At 38.5% G+C, this 26,878-nt stretch overlaps 1 protein-coding gene across 3 annotated transcripts; it reads left to right on the top strand.

Moving 5' to 3' along the window:
- The first annotated feature begins 1,361 nt into the window (after positions 1 to 1,361).
- nkd1 (NKD inhibitor of WNT signaling pathway 1) lies at positions 1,362 to 26,612 on the top strand. Of its 3 annotated transcripts, XM_077228967.1 has the most exons (11): positions 1,362 to 1,525; positions 1,634 to 1,666; positions 1,874 to 2,013; positions 16,968 to 17,025; positions 20,198 to 20,301; positions 20,689 to 20,784; positions 21,193 to 21,340; positions 22,380 to 22,461; positions 22,639 to 22,766; positions 22,954 to 23,152; positions 23,268 to 26,612. In XM_077228967.1, the coding sequence occupies exons 1-11, from the start codon at positions 1,501 to 1,503 to the stop codon at positions 23,311 to 23,313; spliced, it is 1,059 nt and encodes a 352-aa protein (XP_077085082.1). In that variant the 5' UTR covers positions 1,362 to 1,500; the 3' UTR covers positions 23,314 to 26,612. The 3 variants fall into 3 exon arrangements, with proteins under 3 accessions (XP_077085082.1, XP_077085080.1, XP_077085081.1); XM_077228965.1 differs by having other exon boundaries at positions 22,954 to 26,612; XM_077228966.1 differs by having other exon boundaries at positions 1,367 to 1,525; positions 22,957 to 26,612.
- The last annotated feature ends 266 nt before the right edge of the window (positions 26,613 to 26,878 follow it).

The raw sequence follows: 26,878 nt of genomic DNA, 5'->3' as shown, positions 1-26,878 counted from the left end.
AATCTGCTGTGGTGTTGATGCCCCACTCTGGCATATGCACATGTTTGTATCAGGATGAGTTTTTCCAAGACCACGGACATGCACGACTTGTCCTGGAAAAGTATCTCCTTGTACAGTAGAGAGTGATCCAATGGAATGTCTTTCTTCAGACCCTCTCAAACCTCATTCAGATTTCATCAGAACGTTTTGTTCAGTTGGCATGTCTGTTTATGTCTGGCACCTAATGTTAGTACTTTATTTATGTCACACGTTGCTTGCTTATGGCCAGTTGTTTGCACCTTGACTGAATGTGAAGTGAAGTTCTTTATAGATATTGCAGGAGGTTTTTCAAGACTGCATCCATTTTAAACAATGAAATGATGCCATTGCCAGTAGACAAGTTGGAATCAAAGAAATAAGTTTCCCAAAAGCATGGTGAGCTTCACCACAAATACATACTGTGCGTTTGTCATGGGTATAACTGATTTAGATGCTGATTTGAATGAGAGATGACTTCTGTTCCTTTCTTCCCTCTCTTGGTGTCAGTGGTGTAACCAAATGTTCCGGTGTCAAGCTGTGGTGCCTTAATGCGGTGTGGAGAGAGAAAGTCATAGTATTAGGAATTGGAGGAACTAAAGTTGTCCCAAATAGTCCTTGAATGTCATATATCATCGCAATTTCCATATTTACTTTTTTATTTGAATTTTAATACATTTGAAGTTTTTATTTTAACCAAAAGACCTATTTTCTATCAGTGTTGATCATTTTAGTGCTATAGGCCTACGTGCCTTATATGCTTTGGCAATATTATAATTGTTAATACTGTAAATAAAGATTTGTTAGATAGATAGATAGATAGATAGATAGATAGATAGATAGATAGATAGATAGATAGATAGATAGATAGATAGATAGATAGATAGATAGATAGATAGATAGATAGATAGATAGATAGATAGATAGATTATCCGCATGCATTTTTCTGCTGGCAGTCATTTCAGTCATATAATTTCTATCTCTGAGTTTTCTGCATCTAGCCTAAACATTACATTGTAGTAAAGTTTCAAGCTAATTGTGCCCAGAGTCCAATTTACAGTTCATCCAGTAAATCGTGTTTCACTCTTTAATGTTATTCAGCTCTTGTGCGAAGCAGCGCTTGGTGTCCGCTCGGCTGGACGTGTTTAGCTGACGTCCTTCCTGCCCATGGCGCCCACGGGGGGCTTTGCGCTGCTCTTTTTATATTTGGAGACTCCAAAAGAATCCCGCTTCCCTTTCATGTGCCGCATCGGTCCAATCAGACGGAAGGAGAGGCGGCCTGCGCGAGGCGTCAATCACGCTCGCTGAGTGGCTGGTGCGCCTCTCGTCTCGTCTGCTGGAGCTGCAGACCACTCGATCGTCCGCCGCTGCTGGATGTGTCCACGGAGCCCGCGCGCTCTTCTTTACGGACGCTCACAAATATCGCATTCCTTCTGGATTGTTTTTCATTTCTGATGTTTCTCAATTGCTCTCCGATGCAGAGAAATGGGTAAACTTCATTCCAAACATGGTAAGACGGCATCTATTTGGTGTTGTAGAGCAAGTCTTGATTTTAAAGCACTTGTGATAGTTCTTTCGAGTAGCTTACATTTATACGACATATTTTTCCTTTTCAAAGCTGCTATTTGTAAAGCGAGGGAGAGTCCTGAAGGTGAGTACACTTATTCATTATACAAATAATGACGCTTTTATTTTATTGATTTTATTGATAAAACAAAGCAGCACCGTTAAACATTTGGCGAAAACAAAAAGAAAAGCGTTAGAAACTATATTCGAAAACTGTTTAACTGGTTGCCTACATAGGCTACAGTGTAATAGTTGTAAACATATGTATACATTGTGTTTTCTTGCTGTTTAGGCGATAGTTTTGTAGTTAACGCATGTTTGGCGAGGAAAGGACTGGATGACTGGATGGTTAGGCAGAAGTATTACTGCTCGAACTCTCGTGTACAACAGCAGGACTGCCAGCAGAAAAATACCTGCGGACTGTCTCAACGGGTACGTCAACGGCTTTAATAACTTCTTTATCACACGTGTGAAGATTTTTGAGTTTCAGAAAGTTGGACTAAGTGTCCTTTGCGCTTCGCCTTCGCCCTTCATTGCATTTAAAGACACGATCGAGAATCAACTGTTTGGGTATTAAGTTTTATGGAGAAATGTTGCGCACTTTGAAGCAAGGAACGGAGCTGTTTGCAGTTGAAAGTTCGTAGGCTATTTTATGATCAAAAACTTTGTTTTGAGTGTGATAAAGACAACATCGCGTAGCTACAACTGTCGCAATACGTAAACTATTTTTCTTTCTGTGTATATACATTAATTTATTATGGGTGGCCTAGTTGACTTGATATGTCGAACAGTTTTAGCGGTGTCCTTTGATGTGCCGGGCTATAGGCTAATTTATCTAAAATTATGTTAAACAAAGAATTCCAATGCTGTATCCTAATGGGCTACACATGCAATTTTATAACCACAAATTAATTGAGAACCTAAATGGAATATTTTTCATTTTAAAATGTAGGCCTATTTATTAGGCTATATCACAAGGCCACTTAAAATGATTGTAATTAATTATTATTTGCGCGTGTACATTTTGAATGTCGATGTTGCATAGAAGTTAAAAGTTAATGGAAATCTTACAAGACATTTATCCGTATTCGACTGTAGGTGATTTTCGCGTTGCAAGTGTGATCGTTGTTTCGAGGCCACACGCACTAGCTACTAGACCACCCAATTCACGCGCTTTGAAAACGATCTTGCCATTGTTTTGTGACGTCATCAAGAACAATAGTTTACTCTCTGGAAACACTCTGTAGTTTGAGCCCAACTATGAAAGCCAACGGCGTTATTACCAGCCGTGATTAAAGGAGAAACACTCTCTGAATACACGTTTCCCTTTAATGATGTCTGTTAAAACGTTCTCCACGGCTTCAGCTGCTGCCTTTGAAGCCAGAGGAGGAGATTTTGTGTTGTTATTCCTTTGAATGATAGGAAGAGGAAATTAAAGTCAGGTTCCCAGACAGGTTCAGGCTGTCATTTTGAGGGGAAATATCAATGGCTAAATAAATAGCCTAAATACGTTTGGTATCTTAAAGGCAGAACATGTCTTTGAAAGTATATATTTGAATATTAACGTCTTTTTATTGCAAGCAAAAAAGTTGTGTGTTTGAACCTTGAATTTGCCCAACAAGGAAAAAGTTATAGCAGTCCTGTTTAGACAAAAGGCGCGTCAACTTTTCACTGGCGGCTCACATGGGTAAATGGTTTATTTGAACGTGGTGGGAAGAACTGTGTGAGGGCTAGGAACAGATGCAAGTTCTCTCTGTAGGTAGCTAATAGATCACGGCGGGTTGAAAGCATTGCAGGCTGACAGGCTGGTGACAGCGCTGCATTGTGAAGTAGAGAGAGGGGTGGAGGGAGGGCCAGTCTCTCTCAGATTTGGCATCCTAGTAAACACATAAGAGCACTGTCGTTTAGGAGAGGAGAAATCCTCTGGAAATACCTCAGAGTAAGCCTCTTTTGGTCAAGTGCTGTTGTGGAGTCTCGAAAGACAATTTTTAAGGGTTGGAGAGATAGCGAAAATGCTGAGAGTGACAGAAAGAGAGAGAGAAGAAATATTAAACAGCAGGAGAGTACAGCCACAGCTTCTTAAAACCCAATCCTCATATGTGGACTTCCAAACACAACACAAACTTTCAGAATCAGGAATGTTGCTGGACAAATGCTGCATTCGATTTCTTTTCTAAATCACTAAGAAAGTAATGGCAATAAACAGTGATTTGGCATGTAAGATGGCATGCATAATACTGCACTGCAAACAAAGACTTTGCAACAAAATTGGGGAGTGTGGATTTTAGATCTTGGGGTTTAAAGGGGAGAAAATAAGTTTAAGGTGCACGGAACGCACAAAGTTCACACAGTTTGATGTTTATTACTGTGAGAAGGAGGTTTTATTGTAGCTGGAGAGATCATAATGCACTGAACAACAGTTACAAAGTCTGAAATAACTTCATCGGTTTACCTGTTGTTTATTTAGGTATTCGGACTTCACCACACTTAACTTTAAAGCCAAACAGTCGTTCAGTTTTCTATTTTAACATTTGCCTTGCATTTCATTGCATCAATATGATAGCCTGCAAATGAACCATGCAGGGATTGTCCTTCTTCCGATGTACTAATGAGGAGTTTAAGAAACAATTGCAATACTGAGGAGTGTGTGTTTTCCCAGTTGGTGTGAAGTGATTTGTCCAGGCTGGGAAAGGATCCCTACTGAAAGAATTCAAATGTTTGAACAATCTTTTTAATCGCATAAGCTTAATAGAGTGTTGGAATGAAAGAATGAGAGAAGGCGAGAAGGTGTTTCAAATTATAAATATTTATTTTGAAATACTTATTTTGGTTTTGACATACCTGTAACAAGAATCTCCAGAACAGTTTAATATTTTATGGCGTGATGAAAGTTGAGGCTGGTTTAGCTGGGAGGATTTGCATCCCTTTGTTGGTTCCCCCTTTTTAGATTGCAAGTTAAAATATTTGAGAATGGTTCAACCATTATTTTTATTATTCTAGTGAGAAATGTTGATTGGATCAGTGTGTGGAGTTTTTACTGAAAATCTGTTTTTCCTATTTTTTTTATTCATTTGTTTTCTTAATCTTTCTTGACCTTTAATGTAGCCACCACTTACTTCCCTGATTTTCTGAGTCTGAGATATTTTAGCATGATGTTGATACTATACTACATATATTATAAAATGAGCTTGTCAAAAGTAATTTATTAAGTTAAACAATCTAGTGATATAAGATTTCTCTTTCTTACTTAGAAAAGCCATGGACTGGTTGAAGAAAAATTACCTCACTCCCTGAGCATGAAGAAAGCATAAACTTCACTCATAAAAGCAGGCTGATATTGGGACTAATAGAGGCTACCTGGAGAGTTAGTTATTTATAGCAGCTGTGTGGACAGTTGTGTGTGTCTGTGTTTTTAATGTGGTTCAGATGGTATGGATAGTGGGGAGTCGGAGTCAGGAATCTGTTTGATGAGTGTGTTTGTGTTGTGCTGTGTTAACTAGCCTTCACACACACGACTTTCTTAGGTAGAACTGCCCATTTTCCAGTCTACTGTGCATTGGTCCTGTGCCTTTTTGTAAATTACACTATAAGGTCTTGTTCAAAAAGAGGTGAGGGTCAGATTTGTTGCCTAGCTGTTAGCAAGTTGAGCTCTGGTTCTCATTTGGGAATGTAAATTTAAGTCTAGCTGCATAATTTCCTGTCCTCTTTATGCAGCTTTTCAGACCTACTGTTTCACTTTTTTTATTCTGGTCTAAAGTCATTGGAGTAATGCTCTTGTTCCTTTAAAACTGATTGATTGGTGTTCTGTCATTTGGTGCAGCTTTTATCATTGTTGGGCTTACTGTCGTGTTTATGTGTGTTAGTCCCATTACCAAGCTGTAGTAAATCTCAGCTATATTCATCATTTAAACAGAGACCAGACCTTCTTAAAAAAGTTAGCACCACAGCGCTAAAACCTGTCCAAATTACACTATCAAAGAAGAAACTCAACATCATAGCTCTAAAATCAGTCAGAATCAAAGTGCCAAGACCAGACGATGTTACTGCTTTGAAATGTGGCTTTTGAAAACCACTCTGAAACCAGTTGGCACAGCAGTTCTAAACTAGGGCAAACCAGACATCACAGCTTTAAACATAATCTCTGCCACAGTCAAAAGCGGCCAATAGGTCAACTATAAACCAGGCTTGATCATGACTTTGAAAGCATTCTGTATCAATCTGTGTAGAATCGCTCAGGGACCAAACACTTTGAAGCCCAGATCAAACAAAGAACTGTAATTCTAAAAATAATTTCGTCAGGAATTTCAGAACTTTTGGGGAAAATGTTTGGATTTCAAAGATAAATATTTAAACCCTTCCAGACAACATGAACACTTTTTTCTTTTCTTGATTTACTTCAAAATTTTCTTTATTGTAGCACAAAGACTGACAGTGTATGCACTATATTCCTTTGTCTCTTTTATTCCCTTCACAATATCCAAAGTATTTCTTTCACTTTAAGCTTCAAGTGTAGTTGTCACACACTTACCATTAGACTTTTTTCTCTTTCTGTTCTAGATGTCAGCTTTACCATGTCTCTCCAGGGCTGGTTAAGAAGGGATGACAGAAAGAGATTGAAAGACAGAGGGTGGGGGCGGAAGAGAAAAGCCATGTTTTTCTTCTGTCTAAAAGAGAAAGAAAAGGAAAGAGGGTGCCTCCGGGGAGTGAGACAGCACCTGGCTCCAGTGTAGGGCTGTTGAGGGGCTCCTATGAGAAAGGAAAATAGGATAGGAGACAAGAAAGGAGGAGGGGAAAAGAGTTCTTCCAGGACCAGAATAGTAAAGGGACCTGCTGGTGGCTGCTCTGTCATCTACTCTATCAAGTATTTGACATTGTTTGATGTTAACATTACTGCTACAGACTTAACTCACTCCATTTTTCTTACATCCTGAAACATATCTGTCTGTTCAGAACCGAGGAAATAAAACATTTAGCACATTTCCTTTACATACTTTGTGTGTGTGTGTGTGTGTGTATGTGTACCTGGTAAACCCTACGGTATGAGGACCCACAAGGATAATAATACCAGTAATTTTTGACCTCGCAGGGACATCTTTTTTGGTCCCCATGGGGAAAACATCCTTTTTCCCCCTAATTTTTTGAAAATGTTAAAATGCAGAAAGTTTTCTGTGATGTGTAGGTTTACCCATTTTTTCAGGATTTTATTTTTTTGATGAATAGAAGGTTCAAAAGTACATCATTTATTTAAAATAGGATTTTTTTTTAGCAACATTGTAAAAGTCTTTACTGATCGAATTGCTGAATAAAATAATTAATTATTAAAAAATTCTTAGTGGCCCCAAACTTCATAACGTCAAGGCCAACTGTAGTCTCATTAAAATGTATAAATGCAGGGCGAAGCGGAACTACAATCACATTATCTAGGTCTGTTAGTAAGAAACTTTATAAGAAACTTAATAAGAAGCGTACTGGCGCTATTTTAGTTTAGCGTAAGTGCTGGCATTACGTTTTAAAAATACAGATTATTGTTTAAACTGAAATTAAACTATTTAAATGCATTGACTTTCATTGATTGATTCATTGAGGTTTATTAATGAGTCTGTATCAGGAATATCAGCTTCTGCACGGCATCTATGTTGTAAAGAGATGTGGAACTTGAAAGGCAGCTTTGAGGTGACTAGACTTTCCTCTCGAGTTACTCTTGGTTAGTAGACATGCAATGCTGGCTTGTAAGTACACATGGTTTGCCACATGTTTTGTATGTGTTTTTCCATTTAACTATGAGTAATGCATGTATGCAAGTATGTGTGTAAAAATAGTGTTCAGGTATGTGTGTCATGGGGGTGGGCTGGAGGCTAGGATGGCGCTAGGGTAGGTGCATCAGAGAGAGAGAAAGTGTGTGTGTGTTGTGCATTAAAGCACGTCTGTCCGGATGTGCTCTAGAGATCAAAGTGCATGGTGGGAATGTATGGACTGAGTTGCCAGGATTAACAGCTGAGAATTGGGTTGTGTTTTCCAAATTTCCTTAAACACACATACACACACACTCAACCACAGGCACAAGCAGCAGAGCTCTGGACAGTGTTATTCCAACCTCGTCAACACCCCTATTTATTTAGCTGCCCTGACACATTTATGTTTCTTCCGTACTTCAAAGGGGAAGAATAAGATACTTGATTTGCTATCTATAAATAAACATTTACTAATATGTATATATTTACAAACATATTTAAAATCATCAAATTGTATCACAGTTAAAAAAAAAACTATTTATCACCACTTCTGTTTTCAACATTGATTATAATTAGAAATGTTTCTTGAGCCCCAAATCAGCATATTTCTGAAGGATCATGTGATTCTAAAGTAATGATGCTGAAAATTTAGCTTTGCCATTACAGGAATACATTATATTTTAAAATATAAATTATTTCAAAAACATTAAGATCCCAAATTTCTTTGATTATTTTTCTTGTATTTGTTAGCTTGTCACTTTTTAAGAGACAGTAATAAAAAATAGCAGGATTTTTGTTTTGTTTTGTTACCATGTTTAATTCATAATTTTATTGCTATCTATCTGTGTTTAGAGTACTTATGAGATGGCCATATTTAGGGATTTGATAAATTTCTGACTTGCTTTTTTTCCACAAATCTCCAGCTTTATGTTACTCAGGTGTTTAAAGTCCTTCAGAGAGGAACAGGCTGGAGTTTCAAACAATATTTGAAAAACCTTTCTCTCTCTGTATTTTAGAGGCAGCTTAGTTATAACTTTTCTCTGCCTTTAAAAAAAAAATTTTAAAGAGGGGAAATGGGGAGAGGGTAAAGGAGGGATCACCTAAGGGGAAGAGAGAGTAGAACAAACGGGGAGCGCTGCTTCATTTTCAGTGCTTCAAAGCGCGCACTCTCTCTGCAGCTTTCATGCTTTTAAGGTGTCTCTAGTAAATGAGAGCATAGCCTCACCAGTACTATATGTTTGGATCATTTTAGCTCAATAAGTGTCCTGTTGTTGCCTGCAAAGTGATCAGATTGATGCTTTTATCTCTCACTAACTATCTGCCAACAACCTCTTTCTCTTGAGTCTTTCAGTGATACTGACTGTTGTTTTAGTCATATAGGTTAGTCTGTGTTGGGATGTAAAAGTGTCCTTCTAGCTGCTGTATTTGTAATGTCTGACCGTATTCTTCATTAAGAAAGAGGAACTGCCCACATCCTGCCTCAACCTTTTTTGTTTTAATATGAACTACTGCATTTGTTAATTAAGCCATTTCATGGTCTTTAATGCTCAAAATACACGATCAAACATACTTGATAAACACAATCATGCTTACATCCAGTTTTATAAATCTGCATTTGTTAAGCTCTCTGTAACTAGTAGATATGATATCCATATCTCTATAGAGGCAGAAAGTGTGTATATGAGTAAGAAAAGCTAGAGAGAGAGTGTGTGTGTGTGTGTGTGTGTGTGTGTGTGTGTGTGTGTGTGTGTGTTTCTGTGGACAGAAAGTGTGTGTTGTCATAAGCGTAGAGCACTTTGATGTGGATGAGTAATGTGTGAGGAAATGTTTGCAATGTTAATCTCATCTGAGAAATTACTAAGGAGCCTCTACAGACACGGACACAATCCCCCCCCCCCCCCCCCCCCCCCCACACACACACACACCGTAATGATTTATTTGTGTCCACCTTGCAAAGGCAATATAAAAGAGAAAATGAACTGTACAGATGCATATGTAAGGTTACAGTCTAATAACCAATTTCGAGGATACAAGACACAACACTTACTCCAAACACAGCAACTGCCAAATGTTGCTGGTATTGAGGAGTGTTTTTCCAATCACTTTCTTAGCCAGACTCAACATCTATAAACCCCACACAACTGACCTGTTTACATGGCCTTATAACCATGCTGTAATACATGCATACACATACTTCACACAATTAACACGTGGATGTACATACACATGCACTTTATTTGTCTTTATAAATATTATGTTTTCTGATGCATAGTCTTGCAATGTGTACTCAATTTAAGAGCATTCACATACACAGGCATTCAATGCATGCATACTAGAACGTTTCATCATTGTCCAGAGTGTGCTATTTGTCTCCAGAAGGTATAAGTAATACACATGTATTTGTACTCTTTTATTAAGCTGAGTTTTGAGAATCTCTTAACCCCCTCACACAAACGCTTGTCAACATGGGCATCTATTGTTGCATCTCCAGATATTTGTTGTTGTTTAGTTTTCCTTTTTTTTTTACTGTTAAACAACGGCCCGGGCCAGTGTCGGCAGCTGGTGGGTCAACTTATACTTAGTGCAAAAAAAGTCAAGGCATATGTGCGAGTTGTGCATACTGTAAACACAATTTTTTTTTGATATTTATTCATTTTATATCTAAATATGTTCTGTTCATTGCATCAAAAGCAGTTTGTTGATGACAGAAAGATGCTTATTTTCATTACTAGGAATGTTATATATGTTTTGAAAGGTTATATGACTGATGACAAGTTTATTTGTGGGCTTATGTAGTAATGTTTACGACGCTAATTTTTCGCCACTGTTTTGGTGGAAGTAGTCACTGTCTTTCTCACTCATTCTCTCTTTCTTCCTCTTTGCTGAATAAGTATTCTCTAATCTGTCCTTTGTTTCGACTATGGCTGTTTGATGAGAGGTGTGTATTGTGACGAAAGTGATGTTTTTCATCCTGTGGTGGAGGTAAGCCAACCATCTGAACAGACACAACCATCCACTACATTTCTGTTCAGTTTCAGTAAATTAGCAGGATGTGTTTGGATTCTGGATGCGTGGAATGGGCATTTTGTGCCAGGGCGGTTATACGATTAACAGGATTTATAACTATAAAATGCTTGAAACATTGAATCAACTGCTGTTGTACACACAGTTGTATTTTACTGTATGCTAAAATCTTTAACAGTCCATCTGCTGCAAATCACTCTGCTCTGTTCTCTACACCAGATCAGTTGTGGTGTTTAGTCCAAATCTGAGGGTTTATGTTTAATTTTGATATTGGTGTGGACATAAAAGCAGACTCCCCTCCCCCCTTTTTTGTCAAAGCATTCATAATTGAAAAAAACCATTATTAAGGGATTTACTTTGTTCTATATTGTATAATAAATATATAATATATAATAAATTCTGTAGTGTTAGAGGTAAGTAATGACAAGGTGGCGGTTTAACAGAGACCATAGTGCAATCGTCAACATCTCTCATCAGCAACTGAGTACATATACATGATGTATGTAGAAAATTTACAGGCAGGGTGCAAATAATTTTTTCATGTCTCAGTTTTGCAGATAAACAAAATTGCATAATTTCAGTTTTTTCAAATATCGTGCAGCCCTACTGCTGAGTTAATGGCCCAATTGACATTCTTATGGATGTGGTGGGATATCATGGCATTGGCAGTGAACAATGCTCTTTCTATCATCCAGATCACACTGAAGAACTGATGAGCTATAATGTTTGCAATCTAACAAACACAAGTCTGTCATAAGCGCTGTGTAACTGAGCGCTTTCCTGGCATTCGCTTAAACTTGAATGAAGAGTTAAATAAGGAAACTTGTGTCAACAATCTGTTTATAGAATGTAAATCTTTTTTTCTCTGAAGCTGACAAGCGCTCCCGGCGCACATGAACACATACTTTCTACGGCAAACCCTGAAGGGACAAATAGGCTACATATCACACACATTCACAGGGTGAAGTCACTCCATGATTTGAATCCTGATACAATTGTCTCCATTTGCACGGCGCTTATTTCTTCACATTGATTAGCTGCCAAAATGGGGCATTGCAATGCATGACACTGAATCCGAGAGGAGTGTCAGAGGGAGTCGTTACATTTGTTACCTCTTTTCCAGCCTTAATCGGTGAGTGTGACACACACAAAATTTCAAGAACAGCAGCAAGACATCGCCTTATTTATTGGTCAGTGTGGGATATCAGCCAAAAACTAAACGTCTGTCATCATTTACTCATGATGACATATGACTTTCTTTCTTCTGTGGAAGGATGTTTTTGTGGATACAATGAAACTGAATGGGGTTCAAAACATTTACTTTCCTTGCATGTTCCAAAAAAAAAAAAAAATCGAAAAGACAGAAGAAAGAAATTCATACAGGTTTGGAAAGACGAGTCAATGATGACAGAATATATTTTGTTTAGGGTGACCTGTCCCTTTAAGAGTGCAGTACTGACACTCCAGTCAGTAGTTCAGGTTGTCTGGGTTGTCTGTTCTGCTCATTATAAAGTATGAAGTGCTTATGTAGGTCACTGCACTCCAGATGCTTTCATCCTCACATTTAGGAAAGTATGTAGGGTACTGGGGGGAGTACAGGGAGTCATTTTTGGATTGGCCACTAGCTAGCAAGGGGCAGTTTTGCCATGCCCTCGGTGTCGGGGGCTGTGCTAGCATACACATCCCCTCTCCAGAGATCCTGCGCATGTAACCGTATACACTTAAGTAAGATAACAGACACAGAAGATTAATCAGGAATTCAGTTGCAAGTCTTTTTCCGTCAGCTCGTGACTTAATGTTCATGGTTGATTGTCTCGCTGGTGAAATATGGCACCTGTAGGTGCATGTGTATTTGTGATGGCTTAAATTGTCTTAAAAATGGAGTGGTTCTGGTCGGCTACCATTCACAGTGCTGAAACCTTCCATCTTTTATTCCTGGTTTTAACATGATTAGGACTGGTCTGTGAGTTTGAAAACCGAAGGTGACAGAGAAGGAGTGAGAAGGCGACAGAGAGAGAGGCGATGGTCTTAATTAAGTTTTCCTGGGTTTGATGACGTTCCAAGGCTATGGCGTAGTGAAGGCTTGGCGACTGATCTTGTCTGTGTGTTTTATGTGTGCGTGTGTGTCTGGCCCATGATCATGCAGAACTGTCATCAGCTCTGTAAATTGTCCATCAGCCCTTGTGGCGTGGCAAGCATGCAGAAAATACAGACAGAGTTGTGTGGGACTTTCCACAACACACACACTCACTCCCTTACCCACATGCATTCACACACATACCATAATGACAAAATGAACAAGGCCACATTCATATGAGTAATCTAATTAAGACACATATCCCCATACTTAACCTGGGTGAGAAATCTCTTGGCTTTCTCTTTGCAGTTTTCCCTGTGTATTTCTTTCATAGTCCTTACATATTAATGTGCCAGCCCAGACACTTGGGGGTGACCATTACACTTAGAGACACTTGGCAAAGTGTTTGAATGTGTTTCTAGGTTAAACCTGGCAAGACCCAACATCTACTTTGTGCTTCTGTGTGCTACCCACACATAATTACCCTCAAGAAGATGCAGTTATTCGTTAAAAACAGCTAGGAGTCTCCTACTCCTTGGGGGCACTAGCCAAGTGGTATTTTCTGTTGTGGACCAGTTAAACAGTTTAAACAGATACAAGTTTTTCAAACTTACATTTATTAATGTATTTATTTATTTGGGATTAAGTCATTCAGAACTGCTTTTTATATTTACATTTTTGTTTAGAGGAGCATTAAGTCTATAGTAATAAGCATATACACACTCATTGGTATCTCAACGCCCTCAAGTTAATGATCTGGCCCCATTGGTCCATTGTTTTTCACTGTCAGAAAATGATCGCAGGAAATCTTTGGTCACAAAACCGTGACCGTCTTTGAACCTCTCTCACTGTATGACGTAGCACCACCGTTTAGGAGCCACGACCACAGAAATTGGTCATCTTTCAGCTGAGAAAGATTGTACAAATCACACAATGTGTACCGGGCATTACTCTGTATCTCAGTTTTAGTTTTACTTTATTTCATTCTTGTATTTGTAATGTCATTTTGAAACATTTGTTTAGGCTTATTCCACTGATAACAGGGCAAAAACAGCAATGAAGTGCTTGATGTATGTGTTTGTGTTATGACAAATCAGTAATGTTACAGTGGGTTGTGTGGCCATCCATTTTTAGTAAAGTACTCCAATTTCTCTTCTTTCCTGTTCTGGCTCGCGTTAAAACAAAAAGATCTAGTTGGTTTTCCACAGAGTGTGAAACATGGTGTCTGGGAAAGAGTTTCTGGTTGCTGGCACAGATTGAGTGAAGCCCTTGTTGATGTTTCACAGGCCTTTTCATGATGCTGCTGAGTCAAAATACCCACAGCAGAAATGCCATTGTTCCATATGTTATAAACATTTATAAACACAAGACAGTAACAAATATGGATATGAATCTATTCACACCAGGAGTTTGTCACAGGACACAAGTTCTCTCAGAATTTTTTTTTTCATTCTGTTTAAAATGTCTCTCACAAGTAGGGGTGGACAATATACTGGAAGACACTATTAATCATAGTGATTTATTACTTATTAAAACATAGAAATCTGTCAACCGGTAGAGACTATTGTCTCTATCATGGTTACACACTCACCTGACATTGCTGTGCTGCACGGTCATGAAAGCTTATAATTTGAATGAGGACTCATTTTGCTATAGCCAATGTGCACGCTGTCGGAGAGATGGTTTCTGAGCGCTGTCTGAGAGGCCGCTCACATTAAGCCGCTGCTCATAGAACATGTTGGTACTGACACTGAACAGTTCTTTTTGCCACCTAATTAGGCTTGAACAGTTAAAACCACATGCTAATGTGTCAAAACGCCCGCCTTTGCAAGTATCCTCATAAACACAGTCATTTATTTCTTCAGTGAACGTAAACAGTTGAGAAAGAAAACGCACAAGTATTTTGGATCCTTGCATTCGGTCTTGTGACAGTAGCATAATAAACCTTCTGCTGTCTCTTTATTAAAGGTAGGGTAGGAGAAGCCAGCAATAGCAAGCTAGCATTGAAAGCATTAGATCCCATTCTCCCTTCAGAGCATCTCCAAAGCCACGCCTCCTCCAAAACACATGAAAACGCAGGTCAAGCACAGCCAGAGCAGATTCAGCAAAGCATCATAAGAGACGATAAAATACATCATGTCTCAAAGCACATAACATTACAAAAATAATGAACATAAACGACTTACAGAGCTCTTACTTTCCTGACAGCTGCAGATTCATTTCAGCGCTGATAGTGTTGACATAGAAACGCATAAACCTAAGTCTGAATTCAACTTCAACCAGAATAACAGGTTTATTAAAAAAAAAAATCCCCTATCCTACCTTTAATGTTAATCAAACAACTAAAGACAGAACATCTCTCACTGCTCTTGACTGAATCACTTTTGTACCTTTACCTTTAATAAGAACCTTTAATAAGAATAAATGTATTTTTAATTTACACACTGAAGACTATGTAGTGTTAAGGAAGTTAAATAAAATTACTCGTATTATGATATTGATTTTGGTCAGATCGCCCACCCCTGCTCACAAGACTTCATCCGTGAAATTACAAGATAATTATTTTAATCAAATCCTCTTTCTGTTACTGTTCGCACACAAACTCTGTCCCTTTTTTTTTTCTCAGTGAGTTTTCAATTGCGCTATAAATGGCACTTAGTCTCCATACATTAGCGAGTGACCTGAAGCACATGGTCACCCTCACACGCACTGAGTGTGTACAGATCCCACTTCAGCCTCTCATTACACTGCTGAACAGAGATCAGCCTCTATTGATTACACTCTCCACAGCCAGTTAACCTCTGATGTTATCTGGTAAGTGTACAAAAACATGAAATTTAAAAAGGACTGTTTGAGTGGTCAAGGTCACTGTAGTACAGTGTCTCCGTGTGCCATGTAGTGACAAACTCCACTATTTGCCTGAAAGGTGACTGGATCTAAAAAGTTACATGGACATGTACCAGGGTAGTTCAATGGTGTGTAGTACTATAATTTTTTTTCAACATTTTAATAAGTGTAACATTTGTATGTAATATTTTATATACAATAATGATAATTATTCATAAGTTATTTAATGATAATTAATTAAAAATATATTATTATTATGCATTTTAATTGTATTTATTATTTGTATTATTTTTCATATATCCCTAGTACTCACACTGTCAGGTCTTAGCAATATCTATGTGAAATTAATCTCTCTGTATTTCTAATACTCTAATGAAATATTTTCATTAATTTGTTCATTGTTATGTTTCTAATATTTTTTTATTGTTTTTGTAATGCATTGTGAAACATCCTTGGGCTTTTGAAATCCAAAATGTTATTATTGTTAAATATAATTTAATTGTAATATTTGTATTATTGTAAGGGCTATGCAAGATGGTTTCACCTATAGTAGGGTGGGGGTGAGAAAACAGAAGCAGAGAAACAAGAAAAGAGGTTTTAATATATGATGGAGACTGGTGGACTCTATAGAGCTTTTTAAGAGTGACTGAGAGGGGCGGACAGACGCCACAGTGATTGTGCGAAACGCCACTTAGATGTGAAGTTCAGGGATTAGTGAGTTTCTCACAGCCCTCAATGTCCTGCGTAACAACACATATCCACAATCTCAAACACAGCACACTCATTTGAGAGGGCCAAGTAGTGCTTTAGCCAAACTTGACCTTTAATGATTGAGAGAAAGAAAAATGTTAAAGAGAAATAGTAGGAAATTCTGCTGACTGGTTCTCATTTCAACCAACTGAAAAGAAGTCATATTTATAATACATCCCATCCATCATGCAGACAACGCATAATTAGCGCATTCCCCTTGCATACTGTTGGCTAACCTCTCGAGCATTATGGTGAACGTGTATGTTTGTGTGCGCGGCTTTGTGTTCTATAGCGGCCAGTGTATGGCTGGAGGCACTACAGCAAGACATTTAGTGTGCTTGTCTAGTGTGGATGAAGACAAAGCATCCCCTCATTGGCAGAAAAAACAGCATGTACACACATGCAGCTGCAGAGCTTCAGCGGATGCTGTCGGGTCAGTCTTTGGGCCAGATAAATAAATTGTTAGTATCCAGACAGCTGGAGTGTTAAAATGAGACAAAGGTAGCAGGTGTGTTGAGACAATAGTCTTCTTCTAGACGGATTGCTGGTTTGGAAGATGACAGAAATGTTGTAGACTGCTGCTTGTGTGTGTGTTGTATGGGCAGAATGGTTTAATATGTTAGATGAGACACTTCCAATATTACTCTAGGTTTTTCACTCCATCTGTGATGTCATCCATCTAGTCTTTGGAGGTGTTGTTTAGCGGTTCGCACCCATGCTGAGGTGCTCGTGTGGGGGATGCAAATTAAAATCCAGCCTGCATCATGTCCTGTCATTAATTTCCTGTCTTTATAATACAAATTGCACAAAAACACCAAAATATGTATATGTTCATTTGTTGTTTCAAATACTATAATTGAATTAGTTTGGCATTCTTTCTAATCTGAGAACTGTGTCATATTATAATTTTATTCTTTTGAAGAGGCCTAACGCTCTCTTCCTTTCTGTCTCTGTAGGACCCACCGGATGAAGGTTATGCTGAGGGCATCAGCGATGAACATTATCGTTTAGAAGGTAAACTATCTCACTATACCCTTTTAACAACTGATGTTCTCTTGCATATAAAGAGCAGTTTCATTATTTCTCCCCCTGGATTAAATACTACATTATCACTATGGTGGTGAGAAGAAAAGGTTTGGTTGAAGTCACAGTGTTGGCACAGAGTGATTCTTTTCTTGCGATGTTTACTGAATCATTTGATTGATCAAAAGGCTACAGCAAGGTCAGATTCCTGTGCAGCATTTACAGCTTATGTGTGCTTGTAACTGGTCCCCTCATATCTATGTGGATCAAAGGTGAGTCGAGGAGAGATGTGATTGGCTAAGGTGTTTGTGGTGTTATGGTTGCCTCATAGTCAGATATTAAATTGTACAGGATCTGTTACCTCTGGAATTGGATCTGGCACCTTTTTATTGGATCTGTAAAAATGTAAAACAAAAGCGATGCAATTTTTTGTTAATCATATGTTTATGTGTCTATGACATCTCGACATGACATACACAGATATAGTAGTGAGATATTAGTTTAGTTTGTATACTAGTGTATTTAAATTTGTGGAAAAGAAAGTTTTCAATCTTCCTTGATTCAAAACAAAACAAAATAAACAGCTTCTTTGATTTTAATGGGAGTGATGTAGTTTTGTAGTTTCCCCCCAAACCTTCTGGACCAATCCTTGGTCATGATGTCATCATTTGCAAATTAAGCTCATAGTAACATTTAAAAAAAATTGATCAACAAAAAAAGGTATTCCAACTGCATTTGTTGTAATGATAACATCTGATTGGAATCAAGGTTCTTATCCAATGTTAGGCAAGTTTTTTTTTTTTTTTTTTACCTAGCATTTTTGACCAAGCAACATGAAACGAGAACTTGTTGTTAAAGTTTCACTGCACTTTTGCATGTACCAAGCATGCATGCTGAGGAAACACACCCGGCTTCAGTCACCTCACAGTTTATTGTGAACTCCATGTGAACCTTTAGATTCAAAGCCACATTTGGGTCACTGCCAAGCTGTCCTCTGTGTTGTATAGCGCTGTATTTAAGCTCCGTCACCAGTGCTCTGTTGCGGGTTTGGCTGTCTCATCACTCTGTGGGGCAGGACTTTGACCACTGCTGTGAGAGTTAGCACTTCCTTTGTGTGTATGGTGTGTGTGTAGTTTTTGGTGACCATTTGTTAGTCCTCTAGATAAACAGCTCCTGTATATTGTGAGCTGGCTGGCAAGCAGGCTTTGGCCCTGGAGCTCAGCGTTGCCTTTGAGTTTCTGGCCCTGATCAAAAGCCCTGATCGGATGCTGTTTCCCTCCAAAAAACCTGTAAAAGCTCCCCGGGTACGACTGCTCTCATCCTCTGGTGCTTTTCTTTTCTTTTTTCATCCTCCCTTGCCTCTTGCTGCAGAGGGACAAGACAGGTCCTCTTTGATCTGAGCGGATCAGCGGAGGAGAAGTGAATGAGAGAGAGAGAAGACAGAGAGAGATACTGTTGTGTCTGCCTATCCTTTTGGCTCGTACAACAAACACTGTTTCAGATTTGACTTTGCTTAATTAATTAGAGATTCTGTTTTACAGACGGACTGATCCTGGGCCAAAAGTTTTGAGAATGGAACTTCAAAGCACAGGGATTTGGGGCAGGGGGGAGGATTTAGCCTGCAGGACCCAGCCTGGTGCTGAGCTGTGTCCTCACTGAGCTGCGTTAGATCTGCTCTCGTTTAAAACATCTCCGTCTTATTACCCACAGTACACGAAGAGACAAACTGCCTCTGAAATTTGGGTATTGAGTTCAGGATTAATCCTGACAGACATTCTCTACTTCAGAACGGGCCACTGTTAGACTCTGTCACTCACACTTTAAATTTGCTTGTGTTTTCAGACATATTACTAATACAGAAACCAAAAATTCTCGGGACAGCAGCATTTGTCCAAATTTAAATCGTAACCGTTCTATTTCATCAGAAACGATCTTAAAACAGGGCTTTAAGTGTAAAATACCGAACTTGTCCTGTAAAGGGATAGTTCACCCAAAAATTCTGACTTCTTTTGGTTAAATCTGTATGACGTTTTCCCCCCTGTAAAACTGCACCATAAACCTAACCTCATATGACTACATTCAAAATTTTACAATAGTTACAAACCAAAATCCAAAGTGGTTATTGACTGAAAATCTTGCCTTTAGCCAAAGAACCCAGTTGTACTTAAAATTGGCATGTCAAAGTTACATGCAAGAAACCAGTGCCGTTTAATGTAATTGATGTCAAAACTACCACATTGTGTTTTGATTTAAACTGCTTACATTTGCTTACATTTCCATCTGCTGTCTTGGTTCCTCTCAATTCTTCATCATCTTACCTAAACATCTTAGAGAGTTTTTTCCTCACCATTGTTGTTGTTGTTGGCTCGCTTGTAAAGATGCTTTCAGGTGATCCATTGTGAAGGCACTGACTTTGCACAAAAAAATGGTACTGAATTGAGATTTGGGCATGAGCAACGTGTGTGCCACATGTCAATCAATGTCTTCCCAAACTCTATCAAAGTGTGTAGAGGAACATGTACTTCTGAGTTTAACATTGAGGATAAGATAGCAAATTTTGTATGAAGTGTGATTTATTTTATGTCCCATACTATACAACTGTGTGACTGTCTTTTCTGTTTGTGACTGGACTGCAGTAGATGACATGGTTGGATTCAAAAATAACTAGGTGCTTGCAATCTCACTTAACTCCTTCTCTTTTCTGTCTATTTTCTGTCATACATGCACAATTACTTTTTTTTTTAAATGTGCATTTCAGTTTTTCCCCCATTAAAAAAAGAAAAGAAATGAAGAGCACTTTTGAACAATGTTTAAAATTATGTACAGTCACATTAGATGAAGACATATCAGTGGTCTTTGAAAACCCATTGGATCACTTGACCAGCCAAATATTACTGGCTTTATCTTAACCCCATTATTGGAATTGTTCACTTTTTGAATAATTTATTCAAATAGCTAATTATGAATTGCACATTTCTACAATAGTATCTGTAACTGAACACATTTGTGCTTTTGTGTAATGCTACATACAGAATATGTCATTCTGATGTCACAGAAGAGGTCCAAGAGGACTGCATTATTGACTAAATAATAAAAAACATATGAAATATCTTACTTGAGTTCAGATTTCCTCAACATTATGTGAATGTGTGTCCCTCTGCAGTGGCTCTGCCCCCTGAGAAGACTGACAGCTGCAGTGTGGAAGAGAGAATGCAGGACACTGAAGGCTCTGCTACCGTCGGCCCACACAAACAATTACAGTTTGAGGTCAGTATACACCACACGTACATACTGGGTAGGGTATACACTACCTTTTAAAAATGTGGGGTCAGTCAAATTCTAATGCATTAATCAAAAGTGGCAGTAAAGTGTTGACATTTTATTATGTTACAAAAGATTTCTGTTTCAAATAAATGCTGTACTTTTAAACTTTCTATTCAATAAAGAATTTTTTTTGTTATTACAGTTTCCATAAAAATATTAAGGAGGCCAACCTTTTATAATAACAAGTAATGTTTTTGAGCAGCAAATCAGCATATTAGAATGATTTCTGAAGGGACATGTGACACTGAAGACTGGAGTAATGATGCTGAAATTTTTATTTAAATGTGTGTGTTACTAAAACAGTGATTATCATTGTTGTTTATTAATCAGGAGTTGGAGTGCGCTGTATCAGTTGAAGAAGATAACAGGCAGGAGTGGACTTTCACCCTCTACGACTTCGATAACAATGGCAAGGTCACCAGAGAGGTAAGACGTCTGATACCTCTGCGCTCTTTCTTTTTTCTTCCACCGTGTCCCTGTCTCTGCATCTCTCACTTTTCACTTTCTTTTACTCTCACTTTCCCTCAGCCTCATAGTTGCTCTGCATTTACTTTTCATTTTCACATGCTAAATAGCCTCAGATGTATAGCATGTTTCACATTTGCGTGTACATGTGCTCTCCACTGCCTTCAGCATCTGTTTACCCTCCCTGAGGCTATGGCGATTCTGATTAACATGTTATTATGGACATGCCTGTGTATGAATTATGAATAATGCATGTATCAAATATATCACGTACAGGCTTGCACAGCATATAAAAGACTAATCGGCTGTCTCGTGTCAGTGAAGATCTCTTAATTAAATATGTTTTCCTCTCTATCTCTCTATGTCCAGGACATCACCAGTCTACTGCACACTATATATGAGGTGGTGGACTCATCAGTGAATCACTCCCCCAGCAGCAGTAAGACCCTCAGGGTGAAACTCTCCGTCGCCCCAGACTCCAGCCAGAGATGGAGGAACGTTACCCAGACCAACACAGGTACACAGAGAGATATTTTCCTGAACAATATCAGGGAGACCCAAAAATGAAATTGTCATCATTTACTCACCCTCACGTTTTTATAAACCTGCATGACATGGAGTACAAAAGAAGAGGTTTAGCAGAATGTTGATTCTGTCAATAGGACTGTATTCTGAGTCTTCTGAAGCCGTGCAAGAGGTTTATGTAAGGGACAGACTGAAATGTATAGGTGCAGTGTGTAATGTGCCATGATACTTTTATGTTTTACTTTTTCTTTTTTGAGCTTGACTCACAGTCTCATTTTCTTTGGACCAGTGCAGCCTAGACATGTTGCTAAATACCAAATTCTGTGCTCCATTTAAAAAGAAAAACCATAAAACGACATGAGGGTGAGTAGATAATGACAGAATCTTTGGCTGTCTACCACCTACACTATTGCCTTCCTCCTTTCCCTGTCTTCTATGTCATTGTATATCTTGTAAGATGAGTTCATAGTAAAAGGCAGATGTCGAGAGGGAGAAACAACACAAACCTCTGCAGCCCTGAGCTTTTGGATTTCTTTTGGAAAGTGCTACCTTATCCCTCTCTGAAAGTCTTTTGCTGTTTGAAAAATAAATATATACACATTTATCCACTTTCTTACTGTGTAACTTTGTAAAAAAAAAAAACAATGTGATGGTGAACAGAAAGTACTCTGAAGAAACAGAAGTTTTTCTGTTTGTTTAGTGCTGTCATTTGGGCAATTTATACACGTCATGTATTTGAAAGAGAAGAGTCTTTGAACAGCAGCTGTCTTCATGCAAATTCACAAGTGTGTGTTTTTTAGATTTATATGAGGCCTGAGGTTCAAAATAGAATAAATGAAGCATTGTTTTTTTTTCTTCTTTTATGAACCTTCAAAGTAAATGGAAAACAGGGAACAAAGGTTTCTTTCTTATTTTGGTTGGTCTTTAAAGCTGCTGCAGTATATGTGCGTGTGTGTGATGCTGTGCAACTCAACGGCGTTCACTTTGATAAAGAACCCCCCTCTCTCTTTCTCTCTCTCTCTCTCAATCAGACACTCCCCATCCCAAGCACAAGGGAGAAAAGTGCATTGAGGACTCCAAGCCTTCAGAGAAAAAGTCAAGAACTTTTCTTAGGTAATTATGAAATTAACTTATTACGCTACACATTAGTTTCTGGAATTACATAAAACATAAAGAATATAAACTTTAAAGAAATTGACAAATGGACAATGATTGGTTCAAGCCTGCTTTGTGTACAAAATCTCAGAGCAATGTACTTGCAATCATTTCAACAAAATGTTGTTGTTTTAGGCGTTACCATGCTGACCACCACAACCAGCAGGGTTGTCAGCGGCACTGTGTGGATGAGAACTTAGAGAGAAGAAACCATTACCTTGACCTGGCCGGCATTGAAAACTACACATCCCGCTTTGGAACAGGTAAGATCTAGAGTAAATGGAGCCAATACATCTTCATCATTTAGGCCCTACTTACACCTGGAGTTTGGATCTGTCTTGTGTGATCCAGCATTTGTAGTGTACTGTATATATATATATTGTGTGGTGATGAATACCTAACATAGTTATAATAATAACAACTAAAGTAATTATTTTGTGCTTTCTTTAGCAGCTCCTGCCACAGAACCAGCAAAACCCAACCACATCACACGTTCATCCAATCAGACACGCTCACGATCTCAAGAACCCGAGAATGGCCACGTTTATCCCGCTCACCATCGGCGCTCACAGACCATCTCTACGGATCCTCCTGCCGTCCTCACCCGGCACACACACGCACTCCGTTCCCCCAAAACGCACCGCACACCGCCCACTCAGGCCTCTGCTGGTCGGGTGATGAGGAGAGGAGCGCCACCTCCCCCAGCGGTCCCCAAGCAGACCCCTCCGCACCAAAGCTCAGGCCCGTACCGACGGCACAAGCAGAGGCCTAAAGAAGGGCTACACTATCGGGCTCTGGGGCCGACCGTGACGTCCGGCCCAGTAGTGGAGAAAGAGCATGTGAGGGATCTGCCCAGTCTGGTGCTGTATGAAGGAGGACTAGCTCAGGTGGTCCAGCGACACGAGCATCATCATCATCATGAACATCATCATCACTATCATCACTTTTATCAGTCCTGAAGAGTGGAACCTCTTATAATTAAAAAGAAACAAAAGGAACAAATGATCTTAAATATTCTTGGTTATGGTCACGTTGAGGCTGAGAAGGACACAAGGCATCATGTTCATGCCAGAATAGCAGACAGTGTGTTCACATTTGTATATATAAGTGTGTGTGAGAGGTCATGTGTGTTGGTTTGAATGTGTGTTGATGTAGGCCTAGTCAGTTTAGGACAGGTTTACGTTCTACATAGTGCTCTATCTCTCTCTCTCTCTCTCTCTCTCTCTCTCTCTCTCTCTCTCTCTCTCTCTCTCTCTCTCTCTCTCTCTCTCTCTCTCTCTCACTCTGTCTGCTTCCCTTATTTTCTCTCCCTCCCTCCTTATTTTCTACTTATCTGATTGGTCTGTTTGGTTGAAAAGGTGGTCAGTCCTGTTAAATGAAGAATTGTCAAATAGTTAAACACCCTTTTGAAGGAATACAATTCCTTGGTTTTGTAATTTACAGTGTGTGTGTATGTGTGTGTGTGTGTGTGTGTGTGTGTGTGAGTGTGTGTGAGTGTGTGTGTGTGAGTGTTGGGGGGGGGGGGGGGGGGGGTCTGCTCTTTGTGTGCCTAAGGTGTCTTTTTTTTACACTTTTCCTGTTTTTTTGTTTGTTTGTTTTTTCACTGAAGACCACTTGAAAAGCACTTCTTGTGCCATTGCATTCAAGACACTTTATTTATGAAGAGCTTCTCTCCGAAACAACAGATCTGAATCAACACCTTCAAAAATGCAATACAGGACACATGTACAGACAGAGCCTGTAAAGACGCTCAAACCGTCAGAGAGGACTTCGTTGAAGGACAGAATGAGAACTACACTCTACCAATCTACATGAAGAAAACAGAGCATCATAATCAGCTGCTACCTCTAGTATTATTATGATTATCGGTATTATTGATATAATTTTTTATTATTCAGATTTTATTTTTATTTGTCTGTATGTTCTAATATGCCACCAATCTGCAGTTATGTTGAGATGTATTGGATTTAAATCCATTGTAAGCTCTATTACAGAAACATTTATATTAATTTTTTTTATTATTCTTTTTTTGTGTTTTCCTGTCCCCATAACTTTAAGCTAATTGCATTGTATGACCACTAGGTATCAGAGTTTATAGTGTTATTATGTGTTTCATACAATGCGAGATCTTAAAATAATCTTCTGATGATTGTATAATAATGTTCTGAAATTTGTTAAAAAAATAATTTATTTGAAAACATATTCCTGTCATGTTTATGGCAAGTCAAATCAAAAGATTGGGAAATTTTGAATAGAGTTTATATTGTTTGACCCAATTTATACATAATATTTTATCTTCTGCTTGTTTAGTTGTGGTATCAACTTTTCCTTCCTTATTATCAGTTCAGTAATAAGATAATTCAAGTTGTCATATTTTGACCTTGTATAGTGTAAAGGAATCTGCTCTGCCAAGGAACAATTTTATTTTCATTTCTCAGGTTAATTTGTTCGTGTTTGAGTCATTGATTTGACAAGATGATATAATCTGTTTTGAAGGGAGCAGTAAACCACAGAACTGTAAGGATATTTTGGTAGAGAATTACCTTTGAGACTGTTTAATTTCTTTCAGAATCCAATAATATATCCTCAGACTGAATTAGGATCTTGTAGACAGTATGGTAGTGCCTTTAGCTCAGAATTGCTCACTTATTGGCTGAAGTGAGAAAACAAGTCTGGTTGATTTGGAGTTCATCTGCTCCCTGCGGCAGTTTTAAACAACATTTAAATAGTACATTATGAATCTATTTTAGGTTCGATGTATCCCAAGTCACCCAGAGGGTGTGTGTGTGTGGCAGCTGTCTCATTCCTCAGGGGCAGGATGACAGTATCGCCGCCTAGGAGTCTCCAGTCCTCCCATAACTCACCAATACCCCACTGACAGAGTTAATGAGTGTGTGTGCATCTGAAACCAGCCCTACGGAAGATTACGAAACAGAAGCCTTCGCTCAAACTCAAGCAGGTGTGTGTGTGTGTGTTCAAACTCACAGCAGGTGTTTTAATAATCCAAGTTAGTCTGATATTATTGATTTAATCTATCTTCTTTGATTTTTAAACACAGAAACACATTAAATGCTAAAAAACAACAACTTCAGTTCCATATGGTACCAGTTTGGCACATTCGATTTTTGGCCTCAACATGGACAGCAGTCAAACAAAATTCTTAATTTTGTCAGTGATGAGATGTGTTCATTATGTTTGGTTGGAACCTGTTCAACTTCCTAATATGTTTAGAGTTAGATCAGTTGACTCTTCTGCTCAGTAGGATGGTGGAAATGTGAGAGCATCACACTACAGGAGACTCTGGAAAACCCACCTGCAACTTCAGGGTGGTCTCATTACAGCTAGTAACCTTCACTCAGTCTCGCTGTTGCAGGGGAATTAATATGTGCTGTGGAGCTTATTTCCCCCTCTCATTTTCTCATTCTCTCTTTACAGCGAGATATTATGAGATGTTGCCATTTTAAATGATTCTGACCATTACTTAAACATTTATTGCTGCTAAAACCAACCCATGGCTTCATGAGTAAATGAAAAATTTTAAAACAGCACATGTGCGAAACATCTAAATGCACAGTAGGCAGTCGGTTCATTTATAATAATATTTCATGAATGTCCTGCAGTGTTCTTGTTTATCTTTTAACAGTGGTATTGTATAGATGTCTGATAGGATCAGTTGTGGCCTGATGGTTGTAAATACAACATGAGTTGGCCGCTGTGGTGATACCAGTGTTTTAGACTGATTCTGCGCTGTTTATCCGGATGATCAGCTATTTTCTATAGTGCCATTTGTACCTATAACATTTCTCAATTTCTGTTGTGCTTTTGTTTGGTGTGATTGAGTGTGTAGGATGACACACACTCCCTCAGACTCAAAGAAAGTGATTCATGCAGAGGCTTGTATATAAATAACACAATGTGGTAGCATTTCATACCTCACCTGAACACTAGTACAGATAATTTGTGACTTTCCTAACAATTTTTCATGTTTTTTTCATGTTTTTATTTTATTTTTATTTTTTTTATAGATGGGTGGAAATAATTGCTTTATTTATTTAATAGCAGACCTGTGCCAAGAGAAAATGTTTCATTAAAAGCTGAACTCTTGCTTACTGAGTGGGTGGCCCTGATTTCTTTGCCTGTTGTTTTTGAGAATGCTTCTGATGATTTCTTTGCATGCATGCACACTCCCATCTTTTTCTACTTTTAAGTGCAAATACTTTTGCATGCTCTCTGATATCTATGTTGTTTGCATGTCCCGCTTCAAATATTTCCCACAGCTGCAGTCTTACACAAGGCCAAAGAAAGTACTGAGTTGTAAGTTTTAAGTTACAACTGGCTACTAACACATCTCCATTTGTTTAAAAGTCCCCCGTAT

This window comes from Siphateles boraxobius, unplaced genomic scaffold, assembly GCF_051911475.1.
Source record: "Siphateles boraxobius isolate OS27281-9 unplaced genomic scaffold, OSU_SipBor_1 130, whole genome shotgun sequence".
Taxonomy (NCBI): domain Eukaryota; kingdom Metazoa; phylum Chordata; class Actinopteri; order Cypriniformes; family Leuciscidae; genus Siphateles; species Siphateles boraxobius.
The sequence above is the reverse complement of the archived record's forward strand: the minus strand, read 5'-3'. Positions and strand labels throughout refer to the sequence as shown.

Coding starts and splice junctions, on each gene's coding strand:
- nkd1 (XM_077228965.1), top strand. CDS start 1,501: ATGGGTAAACTTCATTCCAAACATG. Junction 1,667..1,873: donor AGCGAGGGAGAGTCCTGAAG/GTGAGTACACTT, acceptor CTTGCTGTTTAG/GCGATAGTTTTGTAGTTAAC. Junction 20,302..20,688: donor ACAAACAATTACAGTTTGAG/GTCAGTATACAC, acceptor TTTATTAATCAG/GAGTTGGAGTGCGCTGTATC.